Genomic DNA, 12,664 nt, shown 5'->3' on the forward strand with positions numbered 1-12,664 from the left:
ATCATCACTGGAGGCTTCTTGCCATGGATCATCACTGGAGGCTTCGTGCCATGGATCATCACTGGAGGCTTCTTGCCATGGATAATCACTGGAGTGGAGAGACACACAGGAGGCATGGCTCTGGGGAAAGGCACAGGACTCACCAGGCTGGGGAGAAATTACAGGAGGCTTTGTCCTTGGCAGAGGCACCGAATACACTGGGCCGTGGAGGCACATTGGCGGTCTCGAGCGGAGAGCTGGCACAACCCGTTCTGGCTGGATGCCCACTTCCACCCGGTAAATGGGGGACGCTGGCACAGAGCACAGCGGCCTGTGAACGCATCACCCCATAACACGGTGCCTGACCAGTCACATGCTCGCCACGGTAAGCACGGGGAGTTGGCTCAGGTCTGAATCCTGACTCTGCCACACTCCCTGTGTGCCCCCTCCCAAAAAAATGTATGGGGGCTGCCTCTCGTGCCTGCTTCGATGGTTAGCCTCCTCATATCGCCGTCACTCAGCTTTAGATGCTTCCAGTTCCTCTTTCGGGCGGCGATATTCCCCAGCCTGCCTCCAGGGTCCTTTCCTGTCCAGGATTTCCTCCCAAGTCCATGAATCTTGAACACGCTGCTCCTCCTTACCACACTGCTTGGTCCGTTTGTGGTGGGAAGTTCTGTCACAGCCGTTGAAAGAAGCGGACCAAGGTGCAGCGTTGTGAGCGTGCGTACATGTTCTCTTTGTTAGAAAAATATGCCGAACAAAACAAACACTACAACACAAACCGTGAAGCTTGAGGCTATGTGCCATAAACAAAGTCAACTTCCCACAAAGACAGGTGGGGCTACCTACCGTGGGGCAAAAAAGTATTTAGTCAGCCACCAATTGTGCAAGTTCTCCCACTTAAAAAGATGAGAGAGTCCTGTAATTTTCATCATAGGTACACTTCATCTATGACAGACAAAATGAGAAAAAGAATCCAGAAAATCACATTGTAGGACTTTTAATTTATTTATTTGCAAATGATGGTGGAAAATAAGTATTTGGTCAGCTACAAACAAGCAAGATTTCTGGCTCTCACAGACCTGTAACTTCTTCTTTAAGAGGCTCCTCTGTCCTCCACTCGTTACCTGTATTAATGGCACCTGTTTGAACTTGTTATCAGTATAAAAGACACTGTCAAAGGACACCAGAAACAAAATTGTAGACCTGCACCAGGCTGGGAAGACTGAATCTGCCATAGGTAAGCAGCTTGGTTTGAAGAAATCAACTGTGGGAGCAATTATTAGGAAATGGAAGACATACAAGACCACTGATATTCTCCCTCGATCTGGGGCTCCACGCAAGATCTCACCCCGTGGGGTCAAAATGATCACAAGAACGGTGAGCAAAAATCCCAGAACCACACGGGGGGACCTAGTGAATGACCTGCAGAGAGCTGGGACCAAAGTAACAAAGCCTACCATCAGTAACACACTACGCCGTCAGGGACTCAAATCCTGCAGTGCCAGACGTGTCCCCCTGCTTAAGCCAGTACATGTCCAGGCCCGTCTAAAGTTTGCTAGAGAGCATTTGGATGATCCAGAAGAAGATTGGGAGAATGTCATATGGTCAGATGAAACCAAAATAGAACGTTTTGGAAAAAAAGTATTTAGTCAGTCACCAATTGTGCAAGTTCTCCCACTTAAAAAGATGAGAGAGGCCTGTAATTTTCATCATAGGTACACTTCAACTATGACAGACAAAATGAGAAAAAAAATCCAGAAAATCACATTGTAGGATTTTTTATGAATTTATTTGCAAATTATGGTGGAAAATAAGTATTTTGTCACCTACAAACAAGCAAGATTTCTGGCTCTCACAGACCTGTAACTTCTTCTTTAAGAGGCTCCTCTGTCCTCCACTCGTTACCTGTATTAATGGCACCTGTTTGAACTTATCAGTATAAAAGACACCTGTCCACAACCTCAAACAGTCACACTCCAAACTCCATCCACTATGGCCAAGACCAAAGAGCTGTCAAAAGACACCAGAAACAAAATTGTAGACCTGCACCAGGTTGGGAAGACTGAATCTGCAATAGGTAAGCAGCTTGGTTTGAAGAAATCAACTGTGGGAGCAATTATTAGGAAATGGAAGACATACAAGACCACTGATAATCTCCCTCGATCTGGGGCTCTACGCAAGATCGGTGAGCAAAAATCCCAGAACCACACGGGGGGACCTAGTGAATGACCTGCAGAGAGTTGGGACCAAAGTAACAAAACCATCAGTAACACACTACGCCGTCAGGGACTCAAATACTGCAGTGCCAGACGTGTCCCCCTGCTTAAGCCAGTACATGTCCAGGCCCATCTGAAGTTTGCTAGAGAACATTTGGATGATCCAGAAGAAGATTGGGAGAGTGTCATATGGTCAGATGAAACCAAAATAGAACGTTTTGGTAAAAACTCAACTTGTCGTGTTTGGAGGACAAAGAATGCTGAGTTGCATCCAAAGAACACCATACCTACTGTGAAGCATGGGGGTGAAAACATCATGCTTTGTGGCTGTTTTTCTGCAAAGGGACTAGGACGACTGATCCGTGTAAAGGAAAGAATGAATGGGGCCATGTATCGTGAGATTTTGAGTGAAAACCTCCTTCCATCAGCAAGGGCATTGAAGATGAAACGTCTTTCAGCATGACAATGATCCCAAACACACCACCCGGGCAACGAAGGAGTGGCTTCATAAGAAGCATTTCAAGGTCCTGGAGTGGCCTAGCCAGTCTCCAGATCTCAACCCCATAGAAAATCTTTGGAGGGAGTTGAAAGTCCGTGTTGCCCAGCAACAGCCCCAAAACATCACTGCTCTAGAGGAGATCTGCACGGAGGAATGGGCCAAAATACCAGCAACAGTGTGTGAAAACCTTGTGAAGACTTACAGAAAACATTTGACCTCTGTCATTGCCAACAAAGGGTATATAACAAAGTATTGAGATAAACTTTTGTTATTGACCAAATACTTATTTTCCACCATAAATTGCAAATATATTCATTAAAAATCCTACAATGTGATTTTCTGGATTTTTATTTATCATTTTTTCTGTCATAGTTGAAGTGTACCTTTGATGGAAATTACAGGCCTCTCTCATCTTTTTAAGTGGGAGAACTTGCACAATTGGTGGCTGACTAAATACTTTTTTGCCCCACTGTAAGTACGGTTCTCAATCAGAGACAACGATAGACAGCTGAGAACCCTACCCGGCCAAAACATAGAAATATAAATAATAGAAAATAGAATACCCACCCCAAATCACACCCTGACCAAACAAAATAGAGACATAAAAAGGATATCTAAGGTCAGGGCGTGACAGTGATACTGAACATCATTCATAAGTGTTCAACTCAAGGCAATCAGTATCTGCATACTATACTTTTCAACTGAACTGTCTTCCTAACAAACAACAACAGTTTTGGAAAAGGGTTATATAGAGGAGTATTAAAAAGTTGTTTTGGGATACTTCACTGTTTAAAACAAATTGTTATGCTTATAACAAAGGCTTGTAGAATGGAATCCCATGTGCTCCTTAGAAAGCCCAACCCTCAGGCATCAAACACACACACACAGGTATTAAACCAAAGGGCACAAATCCACGGAAGGTATAGCAGCGCTTCTCAGCCAGTGAATAGCACTCTGTTGACAGGGCTAGGGTTAGGGCCAGTGAATAACACTCTGTTGACAGGGTTAGGGCCAGTGAATAGCACTCTGTTTACAGGGTTAGGGTTAGGGCCAGTGAATAGCACTCTGTTGACAGAGTTAGGGCCAGTGAATAGCACTCTGTTGACAGGGTTAGGGCCAGTGAATAACACTCTTGTTGACAGGGTTAGGGTTAGGGCCAGTGAATAACACTCTGTTGACAGGGTTAGAGTTAGGGCCAGTCTAAACCACTCATGTATACCAAATACCAATGTCACTGACGATCAAATGATCAGCATTGCTTACCTACACAGGTCAACAGTGCAACTGCAGAAGGTCTACAGCTATTGACCGTATACTATATAAAACAACAGCTATAGTCTCAGTCATTACAAATGAAACTACTTAGTGTATACTCTCAGTGCAGACACAGGGCCTAGCTGCTACATTCAGCACACAGAGCTTCTCTCAGAAGAGACAGAGATTCTGTCACAAATAGCACCCTATTCCATAGTGTACTTCGTTTTACCTAGCCCTATGGGCCCTGATCAAAACTAGTGCACTATTTAGGGACAGGGTGCCATTTGGGATGAACACACAGACAGAGCTGACCTCAGAACAGACACTGGGTTGTTCTCACTAATGACTCTTCATGTGACGCCTTTTAACTGTGAATTATTCTAATCTATACTTAATATACAGTATATTGAACTAAATGGACAGGCAATGAGTGTTTCCTTTATGAACATGGTAGGTGGCAGTGAATTCAATATCTCAGCAGTAGAGGCAGATAGTGCTGGAATTGCATCCTAAATGGCACCCTTTTCCCTTATAGTACACTACTTTAGACCAGGGGCCATAGTCATACTGTAGTTGAGTGACACAACTTATTTGTACTTATCTGTAGAAAATATCATTGGTTCATTGGTTTGACTTGATGATATATACCTGGGGCAATTGACATTCAGGAGAATGGACATTTACAGAATGTTCAGACATAAATCAAATCAAAGTTTATTCGTCACATGCGCCGAATACAACAGTGAACAGTGAAATGCTTACTTACAGGCTCCAACCAACAGTGCAAAAAGGTAGGTGGACAAAAGGTAACTAAAGAAAAAAAACAACAGTAAAAAGACTGAAAAATAACAGTAGCGAGGCTATAACAGTAGCGAGGCTATATACAGTAGCGAGGCTATAACAGTAGCGAGGCTATATACAGTAGCGAGGCTATATACAGTAGCGAGGCTATAACAGTAGCGAGGCTATATACAGTATCGAGGCTATATACAGTATCGAGGCTATAACAGTAGCGAGGCTATATACAGTAGCGAGGCTATATACAGTAGCGAGGCTATATACAGTATCGAGGCTATATACAGTATCGAGGCTATATACAGTAGCGAGACTATAACAGTAGCGAGGCTATATACAGTAGCGAGGCTATATACAGTATCGAGGCTATAACAGTAGCGAGGCTATATACAGTAGTGAGGCTATAGCAGTAGCGAGGCTATAACAGTAGAGAGGCTATATACAGTAGCGAGGCTATAACAGTAGAGAGGCTATAACAGTAGCGAGGCTATAACAGTAGCGAGGCTATTTATTTATTTATCCATTATTTTACCAGGTAAGTTGACTGAGACCACGTTCTCATTTGCAGCAACGACCTGGGGAATAGTTACAGGGGAGAGGAGGGGGATGAATGAGCCAATTGTAAACTGGGGATTATTAGGTGACCGTGATGGTTTGAGGGTCAGATTGGGAATTTAGCCAGGACACCGGGGTTAACACCCCTACTCTTACGATAAGTGCCATAGGATCTTTAATGACCTCAGAGAGTCAGGACACCCGTTTAACGTCCCATCCGAGAGACGGCACCCTACACAGGGCAGTGTCCCCAATCACTGCCCTGGGGAATTGGGATATTTTTTAGACCAGTGGAAAGAGTGCCTCCTACTGGCCCTCCAACACCACTTCCAGCAGCATCTGGTCTCCCATCCAAGGACTGACCAGGACCAACCCTGCTTAGCTTCAGAAGCAAGCCAGCAGTGGTACGCAGGGTGGTATGCTACTGGTATGCTGCTGGCTGCTATAACAGTAGTGAGGCTATAACAGTAGCGAGGCTATATACAGTAGCGAGGCTATATACAGTAGCGAGGCATTAACAGTAGCGAGGCTATATACAGTATCGAGGCTATATACAGTAGCGAGGCTATAACAGTAGCGAGGCTATATACAGTAGCGAGGCTATAACAGTAGCGAGGCTATAACAGTAGCGAGGCTATATAAAGTAGCGAGGCTATAACAGTAGCGAGGCTATAACAGTAGCGAGGCTATAACAGTAGCGAGGCTATAACAGTAGCGAGGCTATATAAAGTAGCGAGGCTATAACAGTAGCGAGGCTATAACAGTAGCGAGGCTATAACAATAGCGAGGCTATATACAGTAGCGAGGCTATATACAGTAGCGAGGCTATATACAGTAGCGAGGCTATAACAGTAGCGAGGCTATATACAGTAGCGAGGCTATAACAGTAGCGAGGCTATAACAGTAGCGAGGCTATAACAGTAGCGAGGCTATATACAGTATCGAGTCTATAACAGTAGTGAGGCTATAACAGTAGCGAGGCTATATACAGTAGCGAGGTTATAACAGTAGCGAGGCTATAACAGTAGCGAGGCTATAACAGTAGCGACGCTATATACAGTATCGAGGCTATAACAGTAGTGAGGCTATAACAGTAGCGAGGCTATATACAGTATCGAGGCTATAACAGTAGCGAGGCTATAACAGTAGCGAGGCTATAACAGTAGCGAGGCTATATACAGTAGCGAGGCTATATACAGTAGTGAGGCTATAACAGTAGCGAGGCTATATACAGTAGCGAGGCTATATACAGTAGCGAGGCTATAACAGTAGCGAGGCTATAACAGTAGCGAGGCTATATACAGTAGCGAGGCTATAACAGTAGCGAGGCTATATACAGTAGCGAGGCTATAACAGTAGAGAGGCTATATACAGTAGCGAGGTTATATACAGTAGCGAGGCTATATACAGTAGCGAGGCTATATACAGTAGCGAGGCTATAACGGTAGCGAGGCTATATACAGGCACCGGTTAGTCGGGCTGATTGAGGTAGTATGTACATGTAGATAATGTACGGTGTAGATCAAATATGACTGTCAGATAGACATATACAGAATAGGAGATTGTGTGTGCTCTATTCATTCAATTTATATCTATGCAATTGCAGATACAGCCCTGCCATTAGTTGAAGGCAGCCAATCCAATAGTTTAAAAAAATGTGTCACTTCCTGAGAAATAGTTTTAAAAAGGGGGATCTGTATTCAAATATTATCCCAGGTATGCTGCATACTGCAATCTATCTATGCTCCCGTGTGCTTTATCCACCCTCATCATGTCTGATGAAGACCAATGGGGAAAACGTTGTCAATAAAGCTTGGATGTAAAGACAGCGAGTCCATGGCTCAGTCACCACCACACATGGTCAGCGGTCCAAATGGCCCCCCTATTCCTTCCTATATTCCCTGTGGGCCCTGGTCAAAAGTAGTGGACCACAAAGGGAATAGGGGGCTATTGAGACAGCGCCAGCGTCTATCTGTTCCCTTTGGATTTGGGACTCCCTGTTTAAGGCAGTTGTCAGGAATATGAGGCTAAGATAGTAGTGAGCCTTTAAACCACCTACTGGGTTTTTAAATGAGACATCACAGTGGGTTTCTATCTTCTATCTCCCTCTCTCTTCTCTCTCCAGAGAGACAGCGACACACATCTATGTTGCAGTCTCGCACCAATTCATTTGCATGGGCTATTGGCTGAGATACACTATATGACCAAAAGTATGTGGACACCTGCTCATCGAATATCTCATTTCAAAATCATGGCCATTAATATGGAGTTGGTCCCCACTCTGCTGCTACAACAGCCTCCACTCTTCTGGGAGGACTTTCCACTAGATGTTGGAACATTGCTGCGGGGACTTGCTTCCATCAGCCACAAGAGCATTAGTGAGGTCGGGCACTGATGTTGGGTGATTAGGCCTGGCTCGCAGTCGGCATTCCAATTCATCCCAAAAGTGTTTGATAGGGTTGAGGTCAGGGCTCTGTGCATGCCAGTCATGTTCTTCCACAACGATCTCGACAAACCATTTCTGTATGGACCTTGCTTTGTGCAAGGGGGCATTGTCATGCTTAAACAGGAAAGGGCCTTCCCAAACTGTGTCCAGTTGCTAGTTGCCAGTTGGAAGCACATAATTGTCTAGAATGTCATTGTATGCTGTAGCGTTAAGATTTCCCTACACTGGAACTAAGTGGCCATGAAAAACAGCCCCAGCCTCCACCAAACTTTACAGTTGGAACAATGCATTCGGGCAGTTAGTATTCTCCTGGCATCCGCCAAACCCAGATTAATCCGTCGGACTGCCAGATGGTGAAGCATGATTCATCACTCCAGAGAATGTGTTTCCACTGCTCCAGAGTTCAATGGCAGCCAGCTTTACACCACTCCAGCCGATGCTTGGCATTGCAGATGGTGATCTTAGGATTGTGTACGGCTGCTCGGGCCATGGTAACCCATTTCATGAAACACCCAACGAACAGTTATTGTGCTGACATTGCTTCCAGGGGCAGTTTGGAACTTGGTAGTGAGTGTTGCAGCCGAGGACAGACGATTGTTATGCGCTACGCGCTTCTGCACTTGATGGTCTCGTTCTGTGAGCTTCTGTGGCCTATCACTTTGCGGCTGAGCTGTTGTTGCTCTTAGACGTTTCCACTTCACAATAACAGCACTTACAGTTGGCCGGGGCAGCTCTAGCAGGGCAAACATTTTACAAACTGACTTGTTGGAAAGGTAGCATCCTATGACCGTGCCACATACAGGCCATTCTACTGCCAATGTTTGTCCATGGAGATGGCATGGCTGTGTGCTCGATTTTATACACCAGTCAGCAACGAGTGTAGCTGAAATAGCCGAATCCACTAATTTGAAGGGGTGTCCACATACCTTTGTATATACAGCGTATCATCATAAAACATAGCAGGAGAAAATGCAGAGCGAACAGAACCAAGCGTCAACCCATCTGTGCTCGTCACCGCTTGGTGATGTGCGAGATACCACCACCATCCTGCAAGTTGGAAAGACACTGACACGTGAGGAATCAATATATTGCACATGTAAAAATAGAACCTGAGTGACAAATCCTTGTCACTCATTGTCATGCCAAACGGACAAGAATAGTCCTACATACATACTGTAACACACAGAAAATACATGCCTTCACACTATACAACAGAGAACCTTTTTCAGCAGACATACAGGCTGTCAGAGGTAAGCTACAGACTGGATGAGGTTACGTCCTAATTGGCACCCTATTCACTATATAGGGCTCTAGTCAAAAGTAGTGCACTATGTAGGGAGTAGGGTGCCATTTGTCATCCAGTCACACCGATGCTAGGGACCATCCATCTGTAGGTAATCTACACATACAAACTCACCACAGACAGGTCTTCATCTCAGCATTCTCTGTGTGTGTGTGTGTTACAATTGAATAATGAGTTGCAAATTAATATTAACAGCAAACACACCATAGGAGGCTACACTGTACAACTTACTAAAGGCCACGTGGGGAGGGAAAGCACTATTCTTCACGTGGGGCATATGATTCACAAAAATTCGGCGTTGTTGTAACATTAACATTAATCATGAATGTAGCTTGTAAACTCGAGTTTGCACAATCCACTTCATTGTCTCGTTTGTGGTAAAATATTGATGTTTCATAAACGATATGGTGTTCCAACAGCACATGCGACCATTTACAATGTGTGGCGATACAAATGATTCAGAGGCTACCGGGAACACACGTTGGCTCCCTATGCTTCCATCCCCTCACCCCACCTCTATAGAATATTAGCCTAATAAAAGTTGTTATTTTTCTAATGGAATAATCTCGATAGGCTATGTGATGATGGATAGTATGCTATGTTTTAAACTCGAGTGAGTAACGGTCGCCTATTAGACAGGCAATTATCAGGCGACTTTGGTCATTGGTGGGAAAGAATAATTGGTCTCATGGATAGCCCATTATCGATATTCTCTGAATCTACGTCACGTGAGAAGGCCACTACGGTCACAGCAGTTGTTTATCGTCACAAGTCACGCCCATCGTGGAATCAAAGCGTAAAAATGTATGGAATTGCTTATCAGCTAAATACAGGTACATGTTTTAGATAGTATCGCTCGTAAAGAAAACGTAAAATAATATGAACAAGGTGTTTCGTTCCATTTTTACAAAGAGATGGCCCCTCTAGTCTAGCTACAATCTGATGGCCCACACTCACCGTGCGAGGGCGGGCGTGGAATCTTCATCAATGAAAATGTTCAGTTTGGTGGCTACAATACGCACGCTGTAAATTACACAGTTTAGAGCTGTGGCCATTCACTATTTAAAATGTCTACTTCCCCTTTATAGCTTATACAATAGCCTTTATCTTACCCGCTTGTTAACGTGAGGTTTTTGCTATTGTATGCATGTATCACATTTGTAAATGTAGCCTATATTCTAAACATACCCTACATTGTAACCAAAATATTAAAACTAGGAATCACCAGGAATCATCAGTATGTGTTACGGCGATATTGTAAATTAATAATTAAAACACCAGCTGTATTTTCTCCACATTCTGAAAAACGGTCACTATAGGCTAGGCTACATGACATTCGCCACGATAAATAAATATCCTCGAAATGGAAACACTCTCGTTTTATTGTCAAGGTTCTGCAGAGAACTGTCCTAGATTGTAGCCTACCTGTTAATCCCCGGGCCGGGTCCGGCCCCTGTACCTCCTGTTGGCGCACCATTGCTGGGTTTGATGAGCTGTCCAGAGCCCGCTGGTGCTGAAATGGAAGATGGAGCACTCGCAGAAGGAACAGTGGAGCCGGGCTGTCCCGGCTGGCCCTCTCCCTCGATGCTGCCTTCATTCCCCATCGTCTCGGGAGATGATTAGGAGGAGAGAAACGATGTAGTAGAGGTTTCTACAGTTAGAATAAAAACTCATAGACAACTCAACGCTGCTCTCCTTCCGCCATCATCACCTACAATTCAGTTTCCTGCACGGAGCTCGCGCACTGGCAGAAAGGGTAGGACGCGTGCTGACGCAAACGGGAGAGCGCTCGTACGGGCGCGTGCCCTAAATCCTAATTGGTCTCGGCTGCCTAAATAGATCCTAGTAGGAGGCGTAGGGGTCACGCAGTGCCCGAGGAGGGGGCAAGACACTTGAACCCACCGAACCACTATGAAAACAGACCTTTTTCCAATATAGAGGAAATTTGATCCATGTGACCTGTTATTCATCTCCATTTTCTAAGGCATGTGTAGACCTAGTGTTTGTTAAAGACCTACTGTATGCTCCATGGGGAGGGTTGTCAGTGGTGCTCTCCAGGTTGTACACCCTCTTATGTGCTCCATGGAGAGGGTTGTCAGGGGTGCTAACCAGGTTGTACTGAGAATGAATCTCTGAGAATGAAAATGAGTAACCACTAAACAGCAGAAAATAAATCTTCAATGAAGCCTGCACGTTCTCTTTCTCTTAAAAGGGTACATTCTCAAAGGGCACTAGACAGAGGATGGATTCCAAAGGGCACCCTATTCCCTATTTAGTGCACTACTTTTGACCAGGGCCCATTGAGTTCTGATCAAAAGTAGTGCACTATATAGAGAGTAGGATGCTATACGTGATGTAGACAGACTCCCTGTCCCCTTCCCCTGTCAGTCCTCTCTGGCCACTGTGTATCGGTGAGGACTGAGGAGTCACCTGATCAGACTATTGACCAGACGCTGTGCTCTGCAGGACCCAAGGGAATAAACATATCTCATTTCCTCTCTAGCCCAGGCTACTCCATCATTGACAGGGCTATCTATAATCTCTCCCCTCAGCACCATTAATACTTCTGTGAAAAGCCAGTCAATGGTTCATTTTGGACCGAATGGGATGAAAGAGATTGGCAGATAGATAGGTTCACTGACACAAAGACAATGATGGATGTGTGGTTGTTGTAAGTAATGGTTAGTGTTTCTGTGTGATCAGCACTGGTGTGCATGTACCTCTGCCATGGAAATGTTAAATGAGCATGTCAAGTCATAATTCATTAAAATGTTTCATCTTCCCTGTAACTTTTCAGGAAATGGACAAACGGGCACATTTTATGAACTGAATGAACACGTATTAGAAAACATCAGAATCTATTTTGAATACCTCTCCTTGGTCCTAAAGTCATTAAATGTTCAGATGTCCCAAGTACATTGAGGGGAGTTACTACGTTCAATTCAGCTCATCTCCCTGGTGTTCTGCCAGTGACATTGAGTTATGAGGGAACATTTTTTGTTGTGACACAATCTAATATTAGATTCTGTTGTTGTGTTGTGTATTTAAAGAAAGGTGTATTGAACCGGCAGAACAACATTTTTAATTGAGGCATATGGGACGAAATTACTTGGTTAAGGTTAGGCTTAGGAACAAGGTTTAGGTTAAAATTAGGTATAATGTCAATGAGAATAAGGTTAGGGTTAAGGAAAGGCATGAAAGTTAGCATTGGGTTAGCATACTGTCGTCCACCTCCATTCATTTTCTGCCAGTTAAATATACACTGCCTAAAAGAGAAAGATAACATCCTTTTTAAATGCCTGTACCAATGTGGTCATGTCACTGCACTGTTGGCCCTGAGTGAGTGTGCTGGAATATCTACATAGGCGTACAGAGGCCCATTATCAGCAACCATCACTCCTGTGTTCTAATGGCACATTGTGTTAGCTATTCCAAGTTTATCATTTTAAAATGCTAATAGATCATTAGAAAACCCTTTCGCAATTATGTTAGCACAGCTGAAAACTGTTGTCCTGATTAAAGAAGCAATACAACTGTCCTTTTTTAGACTAGTTGGGTATCTGCGGTATCAGCAAGTGGGTTCGATTACAAGCTTAAAATGGCCAGAAACA

The 12,664-nt window shown here is 44.3% G+C and overlaps 1 protein-coding gene across 1 annotated transcript in view; it reads right to left on the bottom strand.

The window, feature by feature from the left end:
* LOC110528438 (protein bassoon) overlaps window positions 1-10,787 on the bottom strand; it is a 172,074-nt gene extending 161,287 nt beyond the window's left edge. Inside the window, exon 1 of the mRNA XM_021610503.2 lies at window positions 10,479-10,787. Coding sequence (XP_021466178.2) covers window positions 10,479-10,657 — 179 coding nt within the window. The 5' untranslated portion in view covers window positions 10,658-10,787. The remainder of the gene's footprint in view (window positions 1-10,478) is intronic.
* Between the last annotated feature and the right edge of the window lie 1,877 nt (window positions 10,788-12,664).

Source organism: Oncorhynchus mykiss, chromosome 7 (genome assembly GCF_013265735.2).
Source record: "Oncorhynchus mykiss isolate Arlee chromosome 7, USDA_OmykA_1.1, whole genome shotgun sequence".
NCBI lineage: Eukaryota > Metazoa > Chordata > Actinopteri > Salmoniformes > Salmonidae > Oncorhynchus > Oncorhynchus mykiss.